This window comes from Schistocerca serialis, chromosome 2 (genome assembly GCF_023864345.2).
Source record: "Schistocerca serialis cubense isolate TAMUIC-IGC-003099 chromosome 2, iqSchSeri2.2, whole genome shotgun sequence".
NCBI classification, from domain to species: Eukaryota; Metazoa; Arthropoda; class Insecta; order Orthoptera; family Acrididae; genus Schistocerca; species Schistocerca serialis.
In genome coordinates this window covers 787,503,769-787,522,445 of record NC_064639.1, presented here as the reverse complement: position 1 = coordinate 787,522,445, position 18,677 = coordinate 787,503,769, and the positions used below count along the sequence as shown (strand labels likewise).

Below are 18,677 nucleotides of genomic sequence, written 5' to 3'. Positions count from 1 at the left end.
TATACGAGATTGGAATAATAGGGAATTGTGAGGGTGGTTCGATGAACCCTCTGCCAGGCACTTAAATGTGATTTGCAGAGATGTACTCCCTTCAGGAAATTTCTCACACTCCGATTATTCTCAGGACTAAGAGCTGGCTGAAATCCAAAGTAGGAAGCTCTGAGATATTTAGCAATTCCTATAATGTAGATTGGAGACAGATTTGATGCCGTAGGAGGAGGAGGAGTGTTCATTGCAATCGGCAAGAATATTGTCTCTACTGAGGTTGAATTTGAGTGTGACAGTAAAGTTGTATGGTCACATATAACAGATCCAGGTGAAATCAAGGCAGTTGTTGGATGTTTTTACCAGCAACCTGATTCCACTGTGACACTTGTAGAGTCATTCAACCATAGTCTACAGTCAGTAGCTCAGAAATAACCAGATCATGCAATATTAGTTGGAGATGACTTTAACCTACTGTGTATAGACTGGGACATCAATGTATTCATTGCAGGGGGTACACAGAGGCAGTCTTGTGAAGTATTTGTGAACACATTTTCCAAAAGCTGTCTTTGAGCAGCTAGTTTGAGACTCCACACACAGTGGAAATATTTTAGACTTGGTAGCTACAGACAGGCCTCACCTTATCAATGATGTAAGTATAGAGACAGGGATTAGTGACAATGAGGTCATCATTGCGACTGTAGTTACTAAGGTTAATAAGTCAATCAAGAAGGACAGGAGAGTATTTCTAGTAGAAAGAGCAGATAGGCAGTAGTTAGCATCATACTTAGACAGTGAATTAACATTATTTAGTTCCAGTATGATGGACACAGAGGAATTGTGGGTGAAGCTTAAACAGACTGTAAATCCTGTTCTGGGGAAGTATGTGCAGAGTAGGTAACAACAAAATTTGGAAACTGCTGTGGAAACAAAGGCTGTTGCACTCTCGGTTCAAAAGAGAATGTGCAAATGAAGATGAACTAAAGTTAGTAGAGATTTGTGGATCTGTAAATAGATCAGTGCGCAAAGCATATAGCAACTAGCACCGTCATACCTTTGCAAAAGATCTTGTTGAGAACCCGAGAAAATTCTGACCGTATGTAAAATCGCTAAGTGTGTCTAAGGCTTCCATCCAGCCACTCATTGACCAGTCTGTTGTGGCAACAGAATATATTAGAAGGACACCTGAAGTTTTAAATGTCATGTTTAAGAAATCATTCACACAAGAGAATTGTTCAAGCATTCCATCGTTTGACCATTGCTCAGACTCCTGTATGGAGGGCATAGTAAGAGGCATCCCTTGTGTAGAGAATCAACTGAAAGTGTTGAAAACAAATAGGTCACCAGGTCCGGATGGAATCCCAGCTTGGTTTTGCGAAGAGAATTCTACAACATTGGCCCCTTCTTAATTTGCATATATCACAAATCTCTCACCCAGCACAAAGCCCCATGCGATGGAAAAAAAGGCGTGTGTGACTCCTGTATATAAGATGGGTAAAAGAACAGATCTGCAAAATTACAGACCAATATCCTTAACATCAGTTTGCTGCAGATTTCCTGAAAATATTCTGAGTTTGAATATAATAAATTTCCTTGAGATGGAAAAGCTGCTGTCCACAAATCAGCATGGTTTCAGAAAGCATCACTCGTGCAAAACTCAACTTGCCTGCTTCTCACTGATATCCGGTGAACCATGGATGAAGGGCAACAGACATATATTTCATATTCATAGATTTCCAAAAAGTGCTTGTCACAGTGCCCCACTGCAGACTGTTAATGAAGGTACAAGCGTGCGGTCTTGATTCCCAGATATGTTAGTGGCTTGAAGACTTCTTAAATAACAGAACCCAGTATGTTGTCCTTCGCAGCGAGAGTTCATCAGAGGCAATGGTATTGTCAAGAGTGTCCAAGGTAAGTGTGATAGGATTACTCTTATTCTCTATGTACATAATTGAAGTGTTGGACAGAGTGAGTAGCAATGGACAGCTGTTTGCTGTGGTGTATGGGAAGGAGTCATCATTGAGTGACTAAAGGAGGATAGAAAGTGACTTACACAAATTTTCTAGTTGATATGATGAATGGCAGCTACCTCTAAATGTAGAAAAATATAATTTAATGCAGATGAGTGGCAAAAACAATCCTGTAATATTTGATTACAGCGTTAGTAGTGTCCTGCTTGATGAAGTCACCATTATTAAATATCTTGGTGTAATGTTGCAAAGCAATATGAAATGGGACAAGCATGTAAGACTTGCAGTCAGGAAGGTGAGTTGTTGAACCCTTCATTGGGATAATTTTAGGAAAATTTGATTCATTTGTAAAGGAGACTGCATGTAGTACACAAGTATGGCCCACTCTTGAGTACTACTCGAGTGTTTGGGGCCGAACCAGGTCGGATTAAAGGAAGACATTGAAACAATGCAGAGGTGGCTACTAGATTTTTTACCAATAGATTTGAATAACACACAAGGATTACAGAGATGCTTAGAGACCTGAAATGGGAATCCCTGGAGGGAAGACGGCATTATATTCAATGAACACTATTGAGAAAATTTAGAGAAATGGCATTTGAAGCTGATTGCAAAATGATTCCAGTGCCACAAATGTACATATTGTCTCTTACTGAGGCATACAGACTGTCATTTTTCTCTTGCTCTATTTGCGAGTGGAACAGGAAAGGAAATGGCTAGTAGTGGTAGAGGGTGCTGCCCGCCACACATCTTACAATGACTTGCAGAATATATATGTAGATGTAGAAGAATTTCTGCTTTTGCTTTACTATCCTCAGTTTCAGTTCCTGTCACATTTGTGATTGATGGGGTGCTAACAGTCTTTAATGTTGGTGTACATAATTTGTGTGTGTGTGTGTGTGTGTGTGTGTGTGTGTGTGTGTGTGTGTGTGTTAGATCATTTATGTGGGTTTATGATTACAAGTAATGTAAATGCATACATTCAGTAGTAGTAGCAGACTGCTTTTAGTTGTGTGAAATTTGTAAGAGTACTTATGTTGCAACTGGGAAAGACATTGCGTAACTAGTAAGGATCTCAAACAATAAATGGAAAAAATAAAAATAATAGCAGCTGTGAGTTGAAACAAGGCATAGGGTATAGTTAACTGAAATAATTGTAAAAAACCTATACGACAAACCAAAACTGATATCGAGGCACTCTAGCAGCCTGTGTGTAATACGCAGATCTGCATATCACAGAATATTGCCAACATCTTCAGGTTCCACAGTATTCACCATAAATAAATAAATAAATATATAGTAGAGATTTAGACTTTATATAAAACAGGATGTAAAGAATAGCACACAAAATCAGGCATATATAGGATCATTTATAAGCTGTGTTCAGTAGGTAAGTTACATCCAGAATGTTATGTTGCTCGACAATCTGAAAGAGAATTTTATAAATGCACAAAGAAGAGTATATGATAACAGCAAATGTTTGACTATTGTTAATCATACAGAAGAAACAGGCCACAAGTTTGATAAGAGACATTTCTCAGGATATTGCGCAACATGGAGAAGAGAGACCAAATGAAGATGCATGAAGAACTAGACATATTTTTCGCTTCTGTTGAAGGTGAACTGCATAATGAAAAATAAGATAACTCTACCCTTTCCTCCAGGCATTTTGAGAAAATGTTACATAATGTCAAAGTGTTGTGTTTATTAGTACCCTGCTGAATTGTATAATAACAATATTATTTGTACCTTTGCACTCACTTAAGTGTATATTAATTTAAAAGTATAGTATTATTGACACAAACTGTCTAATTTGGACAGAACAATACATGTGCCACAAATTCTTTATCTTTATATTCAAATGTAAACACTATGGTTGTGTATGTTTGTGGTGGGAGGGATGGGGGATAGTTGGTAGAGCATTGCAGTAGATGCGTAACGTCCAAAGGCATTATGCAAATCTCAGCACATTTAGTCTGGTAAATAGTATATGTACAAACAGGTTTTGTATGATTCATTGAAAATACTTGAAGGAAATGTAGCTGCTCAGTGACTAAAGGTGATAGTTGTTCAGAACCTGACAAATTAGGTATACTCATGGTAACCCCTCTTTTTCTGTCCATCTCTATTTCGAGCACTTCTTTGTAATTTAGGAAGCATCCATCCATTGTTTGGTCTGTGTTCACTGATGATATTTGCTCCACCTGAAATAATAAATTTATCTTATTCTGTTTTTAGAAATCATTTCATGTGATCTTTTCTCTTAATGCCATGTGATACTCCTTGTTGAAGATCGTATCTGTTCAGCAGTACTTATTGAAACTAAAACCTGTATTCCTGAGTTGCTTTCCTGTTTAACGCCTCAGTAGTTTGGTTTTCTCCAGTCCTTTCCCATCCGAGTATCAGATGAAGGAATGGCCGCACCCAAGGTGTATGTAGGATTCTTGCCACATTTTATTTGTGTATTTATTATGCTACCTGAGTTTTAGACTTTGTTCTATATTACATTGATTGTAATTTCTTTACCTGGTCACTTTTAATTGTTGTTATGTGAATAGCTTACCATTTGAATACAGTAAAGTATTTTGTGACTTGCTCCTGAGGGGTAGTGTGTTTAAGTACACAATATACTGCCTTTTACAATTGTACATATACTGATTCATTAAGTGATAATATGATATAGCTCTAAATAATTTGTCATCCTTCTGTAGAACTTGTACATTGTACTATTTAATTTATAATTTTGATAATTTCTTGATGTGTCATCAGGGTTTGTTATGTGTACAGTATGTATTTCACACTGATCAATTGTGTTGTCCATTACAGCTGAGAAAAGGAGACAGTTGAAACTCAGTTTTGGCTCATCTGGCGGTGGTTATGGGAGCGGTTCAAGTTATCAGCCATTTGTGTGAGTGAAAACTACAGGAGTAAACTCTATTATCATAGTCATAATGAGAGCAAAATTTCTGGGACATTATATGTGCAAAGGAAGAATAGACCACCACTGACTATATAGATGAAACCAGTGGGTGGTGCATAGTAGGTGAAAAAGGACAGGCGAATTGCTTAGCACCCAAAGTCATCATTTATTTTTCATGGAACAAGAATTAGTGAGAGAACACATGACACTTCTCTGTTACTGTAAAGCTGCTAATTGTATGTGTTTGGGGAGGAGAGGGGACAAGCTACCTATTACCTCTTTCACATATGGCACATGAAGCTATGCACTGAAAACATATACGGGAAAAGCATCCATTCAGATCATCTGTAATGTTAGTGGTTGTTTCTGCTTCCTTCACTTTCAAATCCAGCTGCAGGCTGTATCTGACGATGCTTTTTATAAGTCTATTAGTCTGCTGCAGTCTAGTTGGTAGATTTTGGTTTCTTTTTTTGTTTAAAGATAAAATGTATTGCATTCATTTTGGGCTGCATTTTGTAGTATGAAGCATACAACACCATCACAGAGTATTATGTCCTAAAATTTTTGTTTCTGTTTGTCAGCAACAGCACATTGAACGTTTCACAAGGGAAGTAGTGTTTTTCCAGCCTATTTTATGAAATATTTTAAATGTAATGAATCATTCTGGGTGGATGTTTGTAATAACTGTCTCACAGAAAAGCACACTGCCTGCAAATTTCCATTCTGAATAATAAATTTAAATAGTATTTTATTTGTGGTTCCTGTGTAGTTTCATGGTTCTTTATCTTGGGACTGCAGCCAGTTGATTTCTTAGCTATAATAATTTATTTCATTATAATCAGATAGATGTCTGTGTTCATAGTCCGATAAGAGAATGTCTCCTTCTGTGCTGTGTTAATAAAATTATCACAAAGCCTCTCCCACAGTAAAGGAAAATACAACAAAAGTCTTAGATAAATTATGCAGGATTGAACTTGTATCTCTCACAAGCGTTAAGTGACATACATATTGAGAAGTAAATCGACATCTATTAAATTATTTCGTGTGGGGTGTATTATCAGCTTCCCATAAAAAGTGCGTGGTCATTATGACTAACATGGTTGCTTGTATCTTTGATAGTTACACATTTGATTACAAGCAAATTAGTATTGTGCAGAACTGCAATCTTGTAGTAGATCTTTTGTCATTTCTTTGATTTTCAATACCATTCTCTGGTGGTCACTCACAAGTGCTGAGTGATGAATCTGTTGTGACAGTTGAAAGTTTTTGTCAAACGGAGATTTGAACCCAAATATACTGCTCACATAACCAGTTGCTTTAACTAATTTGGCCATCTGAGCCAGTTCAGACTGTTGTAAAGCTGACCTGTATGAAGCAGTGGTTTTCCTAGAAGTTTCAATATTTTATACTCCTGTTCTACCAGTGCTGGTATTTTTGGGTATTATAATACTTCACAGCTGATATTGCCGTGTTTGAGTCCTGATGAGGATAAATGTGAATTCCCACTGTGAAGTTCAAGTCCAGTATTGGAATCAAAGAAATAAATTGAATGAAAATTTAAAAATGTGATATCTATAGTATGTAAAACAAGGGGAATGCACTCACCCATAGTGGACTAAGGTGTGGCGCATAGAAACATGTATCAAGAAGCACTGTGCTTTTGGGCTTTTGCACTTTTTCTAGTATAAGTACACTCATTCCCACACAAACACTCAAATGCACACACTGGTGGCCATGGTGAGACTAATTATTACTGATTATTTGTAGCAATTACCTAGACTGAAGGAGGCATAGGAAAGGGTGCAAGGAGGGGAGAATGGGGAAGAGAGAGGTCTTTTGACAGATGACTTGGTTTCTGAACAACAATATGAGAGGAGTAAAGAGAGTAGAGCATAAAAGAGAGCTGGAAAGAGGGAAAGGGGGAGGTAGGGGGGAAAATGGACAGGAAGGTAGAGAGCGCTAGCTCTGAGGAAGGGCCTCATCCAGAACCTTAGTGGCAATTTCAGTGTTTATTTTCTTATCAACTGCTCAAAAACTCATTCAGATGTCTTACTCTGTTGATAAACAGTTCCTGAAGTGAGACTACTGGTCTGACAACAATTTTTGGGTATTCTTCTCAGAAACCTTCAAAATACTGGAAATAAAGAAATTGGTCAATAATTGTCTGTATTATTTCTCACACTCACACTCACACTCCCACTAGTTTCAGTAAAGAATGTTTTGATCTAGCTGAGAAGTATGTGAAAGATACATTGCACAAGTGACTAGTGCAGCAATTACATATACCATATCCCTGCATTTCACTGCAGTCTTCAGGCATAACAACCTTTGTACAGGCAATAGCATTGACGTGAAAGCATTATGCACTAGATCACTAATGTGCATTGTAAAGAGTGATGGCTCTATCTCACTCCCTTGGGATACTCCTGAAATTATCTTTACATCATAGATTTTGTTCTGGTAAGTATGACATGTGTTTTATGTGCAAAGAAGTCTTGAATCAGTCACATATTATGTCTGACTCTCAGTACTCGTATTTTGTTCACTGAACAATAGAGCATAACTATATCATATGCCTTTCTGAAATCAAGGAACATTCCATGAACCAGGATGCTATTGTCTGCAGCACTTTGGACCTGTTGGACAAACAGAGCAAACTGAATCATTTGAGGAATTCATGTTGATTTTTATAGAGGAGTTTTCAAATTGTTATTCTTCAAAAATAGTATAATACAGGAACATAAAGAATATTCCATAATTCTATAATAATATTATGAGAAGGAAAGTTGCTACTCACTGTATAGTGAAGATGCTGAGTCGCAGATAGACACGACAAAAAGACTCTCACACTGAAGCTTTTGGCCAACAGACACACACACACACACACACACACACACACACACAAACACGCACACACAAACGCAACTCACCCGCATGACTGCAATCTCAGGCAATTGAGAACACACTGCGAGCAGCAGCACCAGTGCATGATGGGAGTGGCAACTGGGTCGGGGTAAGGAGGAGGCTGAGGTTGGGAGGGGGAGGGATAGTATGGTGGGGGTGGTGGACAGTGAAGTGCTGCAGGTTAGATGGAAGGCTGGGGAGAGGTGGGTAGGGGGGGGGGGGGGAGTAGCAGGCAAAGAGAAATAAATAAAAAGACTGGGTGTGGTGGTGGAATGATGGCTGTGTAGTGCTCGAATGGGAGCAGGGAAGGGGCTGGATGGGTGAGGACAGTGACTAATGAAGGTTGAGGCCAGGAGGGTTGTGGGAATGTAGGAAGTATTGCAGGGAAAGTTCCCAACTGCGCAATTTAGAAAAGGATCCATATGGCACAGGCCGTGAAGCAGTCATTGAAATGAAGGATATCAAGTTTGGCAGCATGTTCAGCAACAGGATGGTCCACTTGTTTCTTGGCCACAGGTTGTTGGTGGCCATTCGTGCGGACAGACAGCATGTTGGTTGTCATGCCTACGTAGAATGTAGCACAGTGGTTGCAGCTTAGCTTGTAGACCACATAACTGGTTTCACAGGTAACCCTGCCTTTGATGGGACAGGTGATGTTAGTGACCGAACTGGAGTAGGTGGTGGTGGGAAGAAGTATGGGACAGGTCTTGCATCTTTTGTTGTGCCTAACTGTGACTCAACATCTCTGCTATATGATGAGTAGCAAATTTCTTTCTCATAATATTGTTATATTCCATCCTGTATTTTCCATTGTTTGATAATTCTATAACAGAATGACATCAGCAATATTGGTCTATAATATGTGTATTTATTGGACAACCCTTCTTGAAAACAAGAATAACCTCCACTTTTTTTCCTACAGATGGATACCTTATTGCCCCAGTGACCTATGATAAACTGCAACTAGAAGGGGAACAAGTTCTTTTGTACAATCTCTGTAAACCTGTATCATGTGCCTCATCTGGTCCAGTTAATTTTCCACTCTTGAGCAGGTTTAGTTGATTTTCTATTCCAGTATCACTTCTCAATATTCAATATCTGTGATTTTGGTGTTCATGTGGTGGAGGAAGAGCCACTACAATCTTCTGGGGCAAAGTGATCTTTGGAAGACCAAATTCATTATTTCGGCCTTCTTTCTGACACCTTCTTTTTCTGCGCCAGCATAGTTCCTGAGTCACTGAAATAATGATTTCAGTTGGTTTTAATGAACAAACCGTACAAATGCCCTGCATGTCCCCAAGTAATGTGACCAGTAGCTGAAGCAGAATTGAGTCATTAAATCTAGTATCCATGTGAGGTTCTGGTAAGTCACTTCTGTGTAGCAGAGGGGCTGTGTTGCACTGATTATGAGTCCATTACTAATAGGAACATGGTAAGTGACATTGCAAAACAAAGTTGTATAACAGGTGAATGTTTGGTACATTCATAGGCCGGTCAACTACACAGCTGAAAAAAAAAACCAACATATTCCATCTGTTGCATATGTTTCTTGAAGAGACTGTTTGTGAGCTGATGGATTGTGGAACTATAGGTTTTGATTTCAGTGTGTTGGTAAGCTAGGAAATATTAAACTGTGTTTATTGAAACATGAACATAACTCCAGTCTATGTGTACCCTCTAAGTTCATTCTCAATTTTTCTAACAAAACAACAGATCCTGAAAGAAGTGAGAACTCTGAAAATAGTGAAGAGGATGTAATGCAAAACAGTATTGTCTATTTTGCTGAGTATATTAGCACTTGTAAGATATCTTCAGAAAGTTACCTCAAATAATATAAATAGTGTACAAATTAGTAGCTGATAGTTGCTAGACTATAAGAATTTTAGAAGTAGGCCAAGTGTATCATTGGCAGAACAGGTAGTAATGTATATACTGCGTGCAAAGACCCACCATGTGCATATTGTGAAATAGCTTGTGTCATGCTGATGCTGGTGTGGTCTCTTTCATGGCCATTTGAAATCTGTTTGGTGAAGTGCAAGATGAAAGGACTATCCTCATTAGCAGATATAAGTAAACAATAGTGGCATTAACTGAATTTAATGTCAGAGTCTGGTAGAACATGACAATAATATTTAATAAGAAACTCTTTCCTTTTACCCTATGGCTATACATGATCATAGGACACTGGGTCAGACTACAGAAGCTTTCAGCAAGTGTGCATGTACAAACAGAAAAAGAAGGTACAGAAAGTTACTTTTTAAAATCCCCTTGATGATGAAATTGTTAAAGAGGCATCACAAGTTAGTATTTGACAAGTATTATCCAGGATATTGGCTGTGGCCCACTTGAAAAACTAGCTTTTAATTTTCTTGAAGTCATTCAGTAAATACTGGCAGATGAAATCTGGATAGCTTGAAGGGATTTGTACTTCTCTTAATCCAAGTTCTGTACTAAGAGGAACATACTGAATGACAGTGCCGAAGTTGGTTGTGCGATAAGTGAACAGTGGTCACAGGTGATTGACTGGTTCCAGCAGACAGACAGATTTTGTAGACGTGGAACAGTCTTACAGTTTGTAGGTGCTATTATGGTTTACATCAGACCTTAAAGAACTTATTTACTGAAATGTGTTCATTCGCTGCATACAGTCAGACAAGGAACAAAAACTTGAGGGAATGGAATTGTGGCTGGCAAACTTTTTCCCAGTATTATCCAGAATAATTCGAGCTTTATTTTCAGCATCGTCATTAGTGCTGGAGCCATTATACTATTATTTTCATTTCATTAGTACACAGTAAAAATACATGAAATTACCACAGCTAAAAAAGTCACATGTACACTATTTAAGAAGATACTGCTATCATCTTTTAACATAGAGCACTAACCTTGAAATCTAGTTGAAGATGAAACAAAATAACCTTTTCTTACGCCATAGCTTATTTCTCTGTTTTATGGCTTAGTTTTGTGATTAATTCATTCACTCATTCATTCACCATGTTGTGAAGAACCTTCAGGGATTTGGAAGAAATTACACATATTCATTAACAAAGGGAGGCTGTGGTTGGGAAGGGAGTAAGACAGGGTTGTAGCCTCTCCCCGATGTTATTCAATCTGTATATTGAGCAAGCAGTAAAGGAAACAAAAGAAAAATTCGGAGTAGGTATTAAAATTCATGGAGAAGAAATAAAAACTTTGAGGTTCGCCGATGACATTGTAATTCTGTCGGAGACAGCAAAGGACTTGGAAGAGCAGTTGAATGGAATGGACAGTGTCTTGAAAGGAGGATATAAGATGAACATCAACAAAAGCAAAACAAGGATAATGGAATGTAGTCTAATTAAGTCGGGTGATGCTGAGGGAATTAGATTAGGAAATGAGGCACTTAAAGTAGTAAAGGAGTTTTGCTATTTGGGGAGCAAAATAACTGATGATGGTCGAAGTAGAGAGGATATAAAATGTAGGCTGGCAATGGCAAGGAAAGCGTTTCTGAAGAAGAGAAATTTGTTAACATCCAGTATAGATTTAAGTGTCAGGAAGTCATTTCTGAAAGTATTCGTATGGAGTGTAGCCATGTATGGAAGTGAAACATGGACGATAAATAGTTTGGACAAGAAGAGAATAGAAGCTTTCGAAATGTGGTGCTACAGAAGAATGCTGAAGATTAGATGGGTAGATCACATAACTAATGAGGAAGTATTGAATAGGATTGGGGAGAAGAGAAGTTTGTGGCACAACTTGACCAGAAGAAGGGATCGGTTGGTAGGACATGTTCTGAGGCATCAAGGGATCACCAATTTAGTATTGGAGGGCAGCGTGGAGGGTAAAAATCGTAGAGGGAGACCAAGAGATGAATACACTAAGCAGATTCAGAAGGATGTAGGTTGCAGTAGGTACTGGGAGATGAAAAAGCTTGCACAGGATAGAGTAGCATGGAGAGCTGCATCAAACCAGTCTCAGGACTGAAGACCACAACAACAACAACATTAACAAAGTGAAGGAATTGTTAGAAAGATATTGTATGATATACTTGCATTTCTTTGTTTAATTTTATGAACATAGACATATGCAGTTGTGTGTTTGGGCTTATAGGTGGTGATGGATAACATATTTCATATTGAATATTGCTTTTGAAATGAATCTATCTTTAAGTTCGCCTTAATATCTGTTTGCTTGTCTATGTGATTTCTTTTCTGTTTTGTTAATTAGAATATTTGAAAATATTTTTAATTAAGGTAGAAGTGATAGTTCTCTGTAGTAATAAGCATCTTGTTTGTCACCTTTTCGTGTTGTGAATGTATGTTTCCATTTCTCTGGTGTCTGTTCCAAGTTATATCTTTCTTGGAAAATTCTTTGTTGGCCTTTAATGATTTTTATTTAGGATCACTTCAAAAGCTCAAAAGTAAATTTTTTATGCAGCAAATTTGATTTGCTTTTGTTGAAACTCTGTATTAATGTTACTTCTCATTTTCTATTCCTACATACTCTCTTTTTACTTCTCACTGGTCTAAGTATTTCCATTTCTGTATTATTGAAATTGTTATTGTGATTGTATTATGTTAATTCTGTTATTATTTGTGTTTTTATTTCTAATAACTCTAAGCAAATAAGGTTACTTACTTTTAAGTATAAATATTCTAATACCTAGTACCAGTCTCTAGCTCACAAGTCCTTATAGACAAGTTTCTGAACTATTATCCTCAGTATATATGTTTCCACTAATCTCTTATTCTTTGTTTCACTCTAGTTGATACGTTAGATATGTTACCAAACTTGCTTAAAATTCTAAATCTCTCGACTTTGTCAGTGCATATTATTACCAATGCAAACAGTGTGCTTTCAGAAATTTGGTGTGTCATATTAATAAGTACTGTGCTGTGCTGTTATTAATTTGTGTAAATCATGCTTTCTTTGTATCATTTGTGTTATAATGTTTTTGTGTTACATGCATGAATATTTTTGCAGCACATCCATGAAAAAGTGATAATATTTGTCAGTATAAAATAATTTACAGTTACCAACATAATTCTTACAGGCTAATAGTAGCCAGAGCAGGAGAAAAAAAAAAAAAAAACCTTCAGAGCCAGTGGCGTGTGGCGAGCTTACATGTTTCACGCAGCAGTGTTGTCAGCACTCACCATGAGGTATAAAGGGTGCTGTTGATTCCAAGCAGCCAGTGAGAGAGTAGCAGACAGATGGTGTATTCTGAAACAAGAGATGGAGAAATATTTTCGCATTCTCATTTCTCATGTCAGTATACCACCACCTTGGAAATTGTAACATATTCAGAAGAAACAGTTAAATAATTGGGGGGTGGGGGGGGGGGGGGGGTAGTCATAAACATTGGGCAAGCTTTTGAATCTTAAGTTTGACAAGCTTGAGTAGCAAACTTCACATTTTTGTCTGTTTCCTATCATGTTTCACATGTGCAGCTGTTTCATGTATTTGTGACACCATTCAATTTTTAATTTCTAAGGAGCACTTACTAATTTTGTATGTTGTAGGAACTGATCGATTTGGTTTGTAATGCTAAAACAGCAAATAAGTGAAGAAAAGCATCACAGTATTTGTTTATCATGTTTGTAATTTTTGTAACAAGCCTTGCCACAATGTTTTTCAAAGCTGATCGCTGTTTTCATATTCATCTCATTTGTCAGATGTAGAGCTGAGTGTTACCTGATAAAACTGCACATTGATTAAAATATTTAAAAAGATGACTGTTATGATTGATATCTCTGTCTCCAACAGATTTCTTTTTTCTAGTGAATACAAGTGCTGTATGAGTTGTATGAAGCATGTGTGCTGGTATTACAGATTGAAATAACAGGTAGCCTTTCTTGCAGGTGCAGATTTACACTGTGCTATGATTGTCTTGCATGCCCTGTGTAGGTTGCAATCATCGCTTAATGTGGCGGGTCTGTCAGCTGTGTAGTTGTGTATGGTTCAGCATGTGCATTGTATTTTAATACGCAGTTTCCCATTACCGAGCTCACTACTCGTGGTACTGGTGAATATTACTAATTCTGTTAACCGTTATTGGTAGAGGTGGGTGGTTTTTCTGTATACACAGCTAATTTGTAAAAAAATTCTATTGCACAACTCTCAACATTTTGCTACTGTATAGTGCCAGTTGAATTATATGTTGATTAAAAAGAGAGAAAATGAAGTTCATTATGAGATAAAAATAATTGCGATTGTGTTTAGGTGTCGAACATCTCAATCTGGTTCAAATTCTACAGTTGATGAGAGGCTCAACTCAAGTCCTGTTCGCTCACGAACAGGATTTTCTCGCTCTCGACTACCCTTCACCCAAGACCTGATGCCCGACAAGTCACGGTGAGCCCCATTCTGTCAACAGTGTGCAACCAGCAGTGTGTGTGTGTGTGTGTGTGTGTGTGTGTGTTTAACCAGCAGTAACATTAAATAAGCCTGTTGTAATTAAATTCATGTTTTGTAACAGGTTTAGATTTCTTGACTAGTTCACTATGAGATGTGTAAGTTGCATAGTGACTTCAGATGTAGAAGTGCAGAGAGTGCTGATTGTAGTTCCCAATTTCTCCAAATATTTCATGTTATTTATTACCTTAGAATATGCTAGAACATATTCTTTGGCCCATATTGATGATTTAAATTTTAATCTGTTTCTTCATCATTTTAAGTTGGGTCAAAAGTAAAATAAAAAAAAGTAAACATTTATCACTGTGACTGTAGGAATGTATGTTTGCTCCATTTCAACCAATGAAATTACCATACTAGTTTGGAGAATTATTCTCTTACCCCAAGTTTATTATTAGCTGAAAAAATCTGTTCTGGCAACTAAATATGTTGGGGCAATTTTGTATCGTTACAGTCAATTTTCTGTTATAACTGTAACTATTGAAAAGCTGTATCCAAGGTTCTCGGGTGTCCAGCCGGATCCGATCGTCAAAGTTCCACGATATTTCGGCGAATAACTGTTCTGCCATCATCAGGTGGTGCTGATGGAATGATCTGTCTGCGCTGTGTCCGTGGTATTTATGTCAGCAGCCAGTCTGGCCCTGACCAGGGCCAGACTGGCTCTTCGCTTAATACAATTTGCTGCTGGCGTGCTTATGTGATGCATCATTTTGGCCAAAGTAGGTATGGTGTTTTCATCCCTACACCTTAGTAAAAAGGTGAGAGAACTCAGCAGACGTCCTTTCTGGTTTTGAAGCTTCCAGTTTCTTCACCAGTTGGTACATATCCTCCCCGTAGAGGTTGGTAATATGTGATCTGAGGCTTAAGCGAAGAGCCGGTCTGGCCCTGGTCAGGGAGAGGATTCGCTACACCCGTCTACTACTCGACAAGAACGCCAAGGAGCTGCTGCATCTTCACCTACGATTATCCTTCGTACTCCAAGATCACTCCTGGGAATGGGTGGACAGTGTTACCTGGGCCCAGGCAGACTGGACCCACCGGAAATCCACGGAGAAGCAGATCACCAAGTTTGCATGACTACCTGGTAAATCGAAAACCGAAAAATGATATAGTGCCCACTAGACGGTCCGTGATTAACCTCATGGGTAAACCACTCGACGACACAGCTACAGCTGTACTTGAAAAAGGACTCAATTTCGCACCGACACCTGCATCTCTGCCGTTCAATGAAATAATCTCTTCAGTAGAACTGGCAGTCTGTGGCTTACCAGATGACAAAGCAGAAGAAATCAGAAGGGAAACTTGCCGGATTGTTTCAAGGGCAACACCGGCCAGAAGCAACATCTCGGGAGCAGAAAGAGCAGCACTACGAGCCCTCAGAGACAATAAGGAGATAGTCGTTCTTCCTGTCGACAAAGGAAATGCCACAGTCATCTTTGAGAGATGCGACTATGAACAGAAGATGCTGCAATTGCTAGACGATCCAGCATATCGGAAAATCAGCACAGACCCGACCAGGAAGATACAACAAAGCACTGCCACCCTTGCTGAAAAATGGCGCGCTTGTTGACAAGGACATCAAAAGACTTTGCCAATATTCAACGGTAGCTCCAAGGATATATGGTCCCCCAAAAATGCACAAAGAAGGGATGCGACCCATAGTCAGCAACATAGGGGTACCAACGTATCATTTGGCACAGCACTTGGCGGGTATGCTAAGACCCCATGTGGGGAAATGTGCGCACCATATCCGGAACCCGACGGACTTCATTGGCCGCCTGAAGGAGATGACAGTACAAGAATCCGACATCATGGTCAGCTTCGATGTCGTTTCATTACTCGGACATGTCCCGCTGGAATATTCTCTCTACTTAATCAGTGAGAAATTCGGGCCTGACCTGACACAACTGTTCAGGCACATGTTAACATCTATGTACTTTGTCTTCAATGGTCAATACTACGAGCAGACTGACGGAGTAGCCATAGGGAGCCCGCTCTCCCCAGTGGTGGCCTACCTGTTCATGGAGAATTTCGAAGAGAAAGCACTGGAAGCTGCCAAACTGAAACCTGTATGCTTCTTTCGCTACGTGGACGACAAGTTCATCATCTGGCCACATGGACAAGAACAGCTACAGATACTTTCTACAACATCTAAATTTGGTCCACAGTAACATTCAGTTCACCATGGAGACTGAGAAAGATGGAAAACTACCCTTTCTTGATGTCCTAGTGGAATGTATGTCTGATGGCTCACTGGGTCACAGTGTGTACCGCAAGCCTACACACAGTGACCTGTACCTACATGCCTCCAGCTGCCACCATCCGGTGCAGCTTAATGGAATGCTCAACACCTTGGTACATAGAGTACACTCGATCTCTGATTAACAGAACTTGCCAACAGAACTCAAACACCTGGAGACCGTGTTCCGCAAGAATGGGTATGGCAACCGCCAAATCCAGAAGTGCAGCAAGAACCGAGATGAAGAACAACCCGAAGAAGAGAAGCAAGCTCGGGCCTTTCTGCCGTTTGCTGGCAATGTGTCGTCAAAAATAGGGAGACTGTTAAGGCGACACAAGACTGACACAGTCTTCTGACCACCAGCAAAGATTCGTGACCTACTAGGAACGGCAAAAGATGACGTAGGCCTTAAGAAAGCGGGCGTATACAAAATCCCGTGTGACTGTGGCAAATCCTACATCGGCCTAACAGTTCGCACGGTTGAGGACCGATGCAAGGAACACGAATGTCACACCCACTTTCGCCAACCCAGCCATTCGGCCCTAGGAGGACACTGCATTGAAACTGGACACACAGCGAGATTCAAAGAGATAAAAATCCTGCCGGCCACAAGTACCTACTGGGGCAGTACCTACAAGGAGGCCATAGAAATTTGTGTAAGAGATAACCTCATCAACAGGGACATCGGGTTTCAACTTAGCAAGGCCTGGAAACCATTGTTAAACACCATCAAAGAGCAACGGCGTGAGCGGACGTGAGATCCTTCCACCACGGAGGATGGAGATGAACTGCGCCTACCACAGGGCCTGGCTGCAGCTAACCCCCCCCCCCCCCCCCTTTCCCATCTCCCACCACGCGGCACTCCGCTCCACCGGCCGTCCGCGCCGGGTACGACTCGGGACCCTGCGGACATAAATACCATGGACACAGCGCAGACAGATCATTCCGTCAGCACCACCTGATGATGGCAGAACGGTTATTCACTGAAATATCATGGAACTTCGACGATCGAATCCGGCTGGACACCCGAGAACCTCGGATACAGCACACTCGCTGGGAAGGCCTCAGATCACATAGTGAAAAGCTTGTTTTCTTTTTACCTAATGTGCTACATGGCACTGGGGTTGTATGGTTTGTATATGTTTAAAGTTGTTGAAATTGCTTCTTTTTGTGTGCGCTTTAATATGGTGATGGTTTTTCTACCTTTGCATTGCTTTTGGTTAACAAAGCAGCTTATGCTTGGATAGTGGATTGTTATAAAGAAAATGAACTTGTTTGGGTTTCTGCTTGTTTGTCTTTGAGCCTTTTACCAGAGTGTGTAGGCAGTTAATATACATTTTTGTTATTGGTTGTGTTTACAATAATTTAAGAGGTATGAAAAACAGACAGATGTAGAAAACTGATGTAAACACAAATTTACCACTGTAATGCATTCCTGGACGGGTTGGGGATTTTCTCCGCCTGGGGACTGGGTGTTCATGTTGTCCTCATCATTTCATCATCATCATAATTTGTGTAAAACTTGGGACTTGGTACGCGTGCTGGTGACCGCGCAGTTGAGTGCCCCACAAACCAAACATCATCGTCAACACTGTAGTACATCAAAATAACTTGAAGTTGTGCATATTATGTGTTGAGGAGTGTAATTAACTTCTGTTGTTTGATTTTTTCAGTAATTATTTGATCAAAATGTTGTTTCTATATCTGCTTAAGGTGAATCTCTTGCTGAATGAGCACAAAAGGGATGGGCTAAACAACTTTTTACATCCAGCACTTTAGGTACCCATAGTGGCTGCATATATTTAAAGCATTTTCAAGCTGCAAAACTTTGTGATATCAGAAGCAGATTGTTTAATGAGCTACTAATATCTGATTCGTTTTTTTGTCCAACCTGCTTGTGATATCTAGTGCATTCTGTGTTTGCATCGTGTGTTTATGTAAAATGAAATGAGTCTTACAAAGAAGACTGCATTATTTTAAGTTCTTTGCTTAATGCAACAGCAGATATAGTCATGCAAACAAAGCCATTAAGTAACAGCCATTAACACTTAGGTATTTCATGCTATTAGAGCCAACCTGTCATCATCACTTTCTGACACAGATGACTCGCACTCGCCAAGATTTCTATTAATATGATCCGTGATCATGCTCCTCCTAATTTTTCTGTGGTAATCTTTATTCTACAGTTTTCTGTGTGTCTTATGCAAGCTGCCCATGGAGGTGTTGAGGTAGTGTCTATTGCTTCGTCTGTGCCTCTCAGCATTTT

The 18,677-nt window shown here is 39.4% G+C and overlaps 1 protein-coding gene across 4 annotated transcripts in view; it reads left to right on the top strand.

The window, feature by feature from the left end:
- The window catches only part of LOC126458009 (dual specificity mitogen-activated protein kinase kinase 4-like), a 128,953-nt gene that overhangs the window by 36,849 nt on the left and 73,427 nt on the right, over positions 1–18,677 (top strand). For 2 of the 4 annotated variants that reach the window (XM_050094786.1, XM_050094785.1), the window contains 2 exons: positions 4,782–4,863; positions 13,981–14,112. In XM_050094786.1, coding sequence (XP_049950743.1) covers positions 4,782–4,863; positions 13,981–14,112 — 214 coding nt within the window. The remainder of the gene's footprint in view (positions 1–4,781; positions 4,864–13,980; positions 14,113–18,677) is intronic. The other 2 variants (XM_050094788.1, XM_050094787.1) reach the window with 1 other exon arrangement.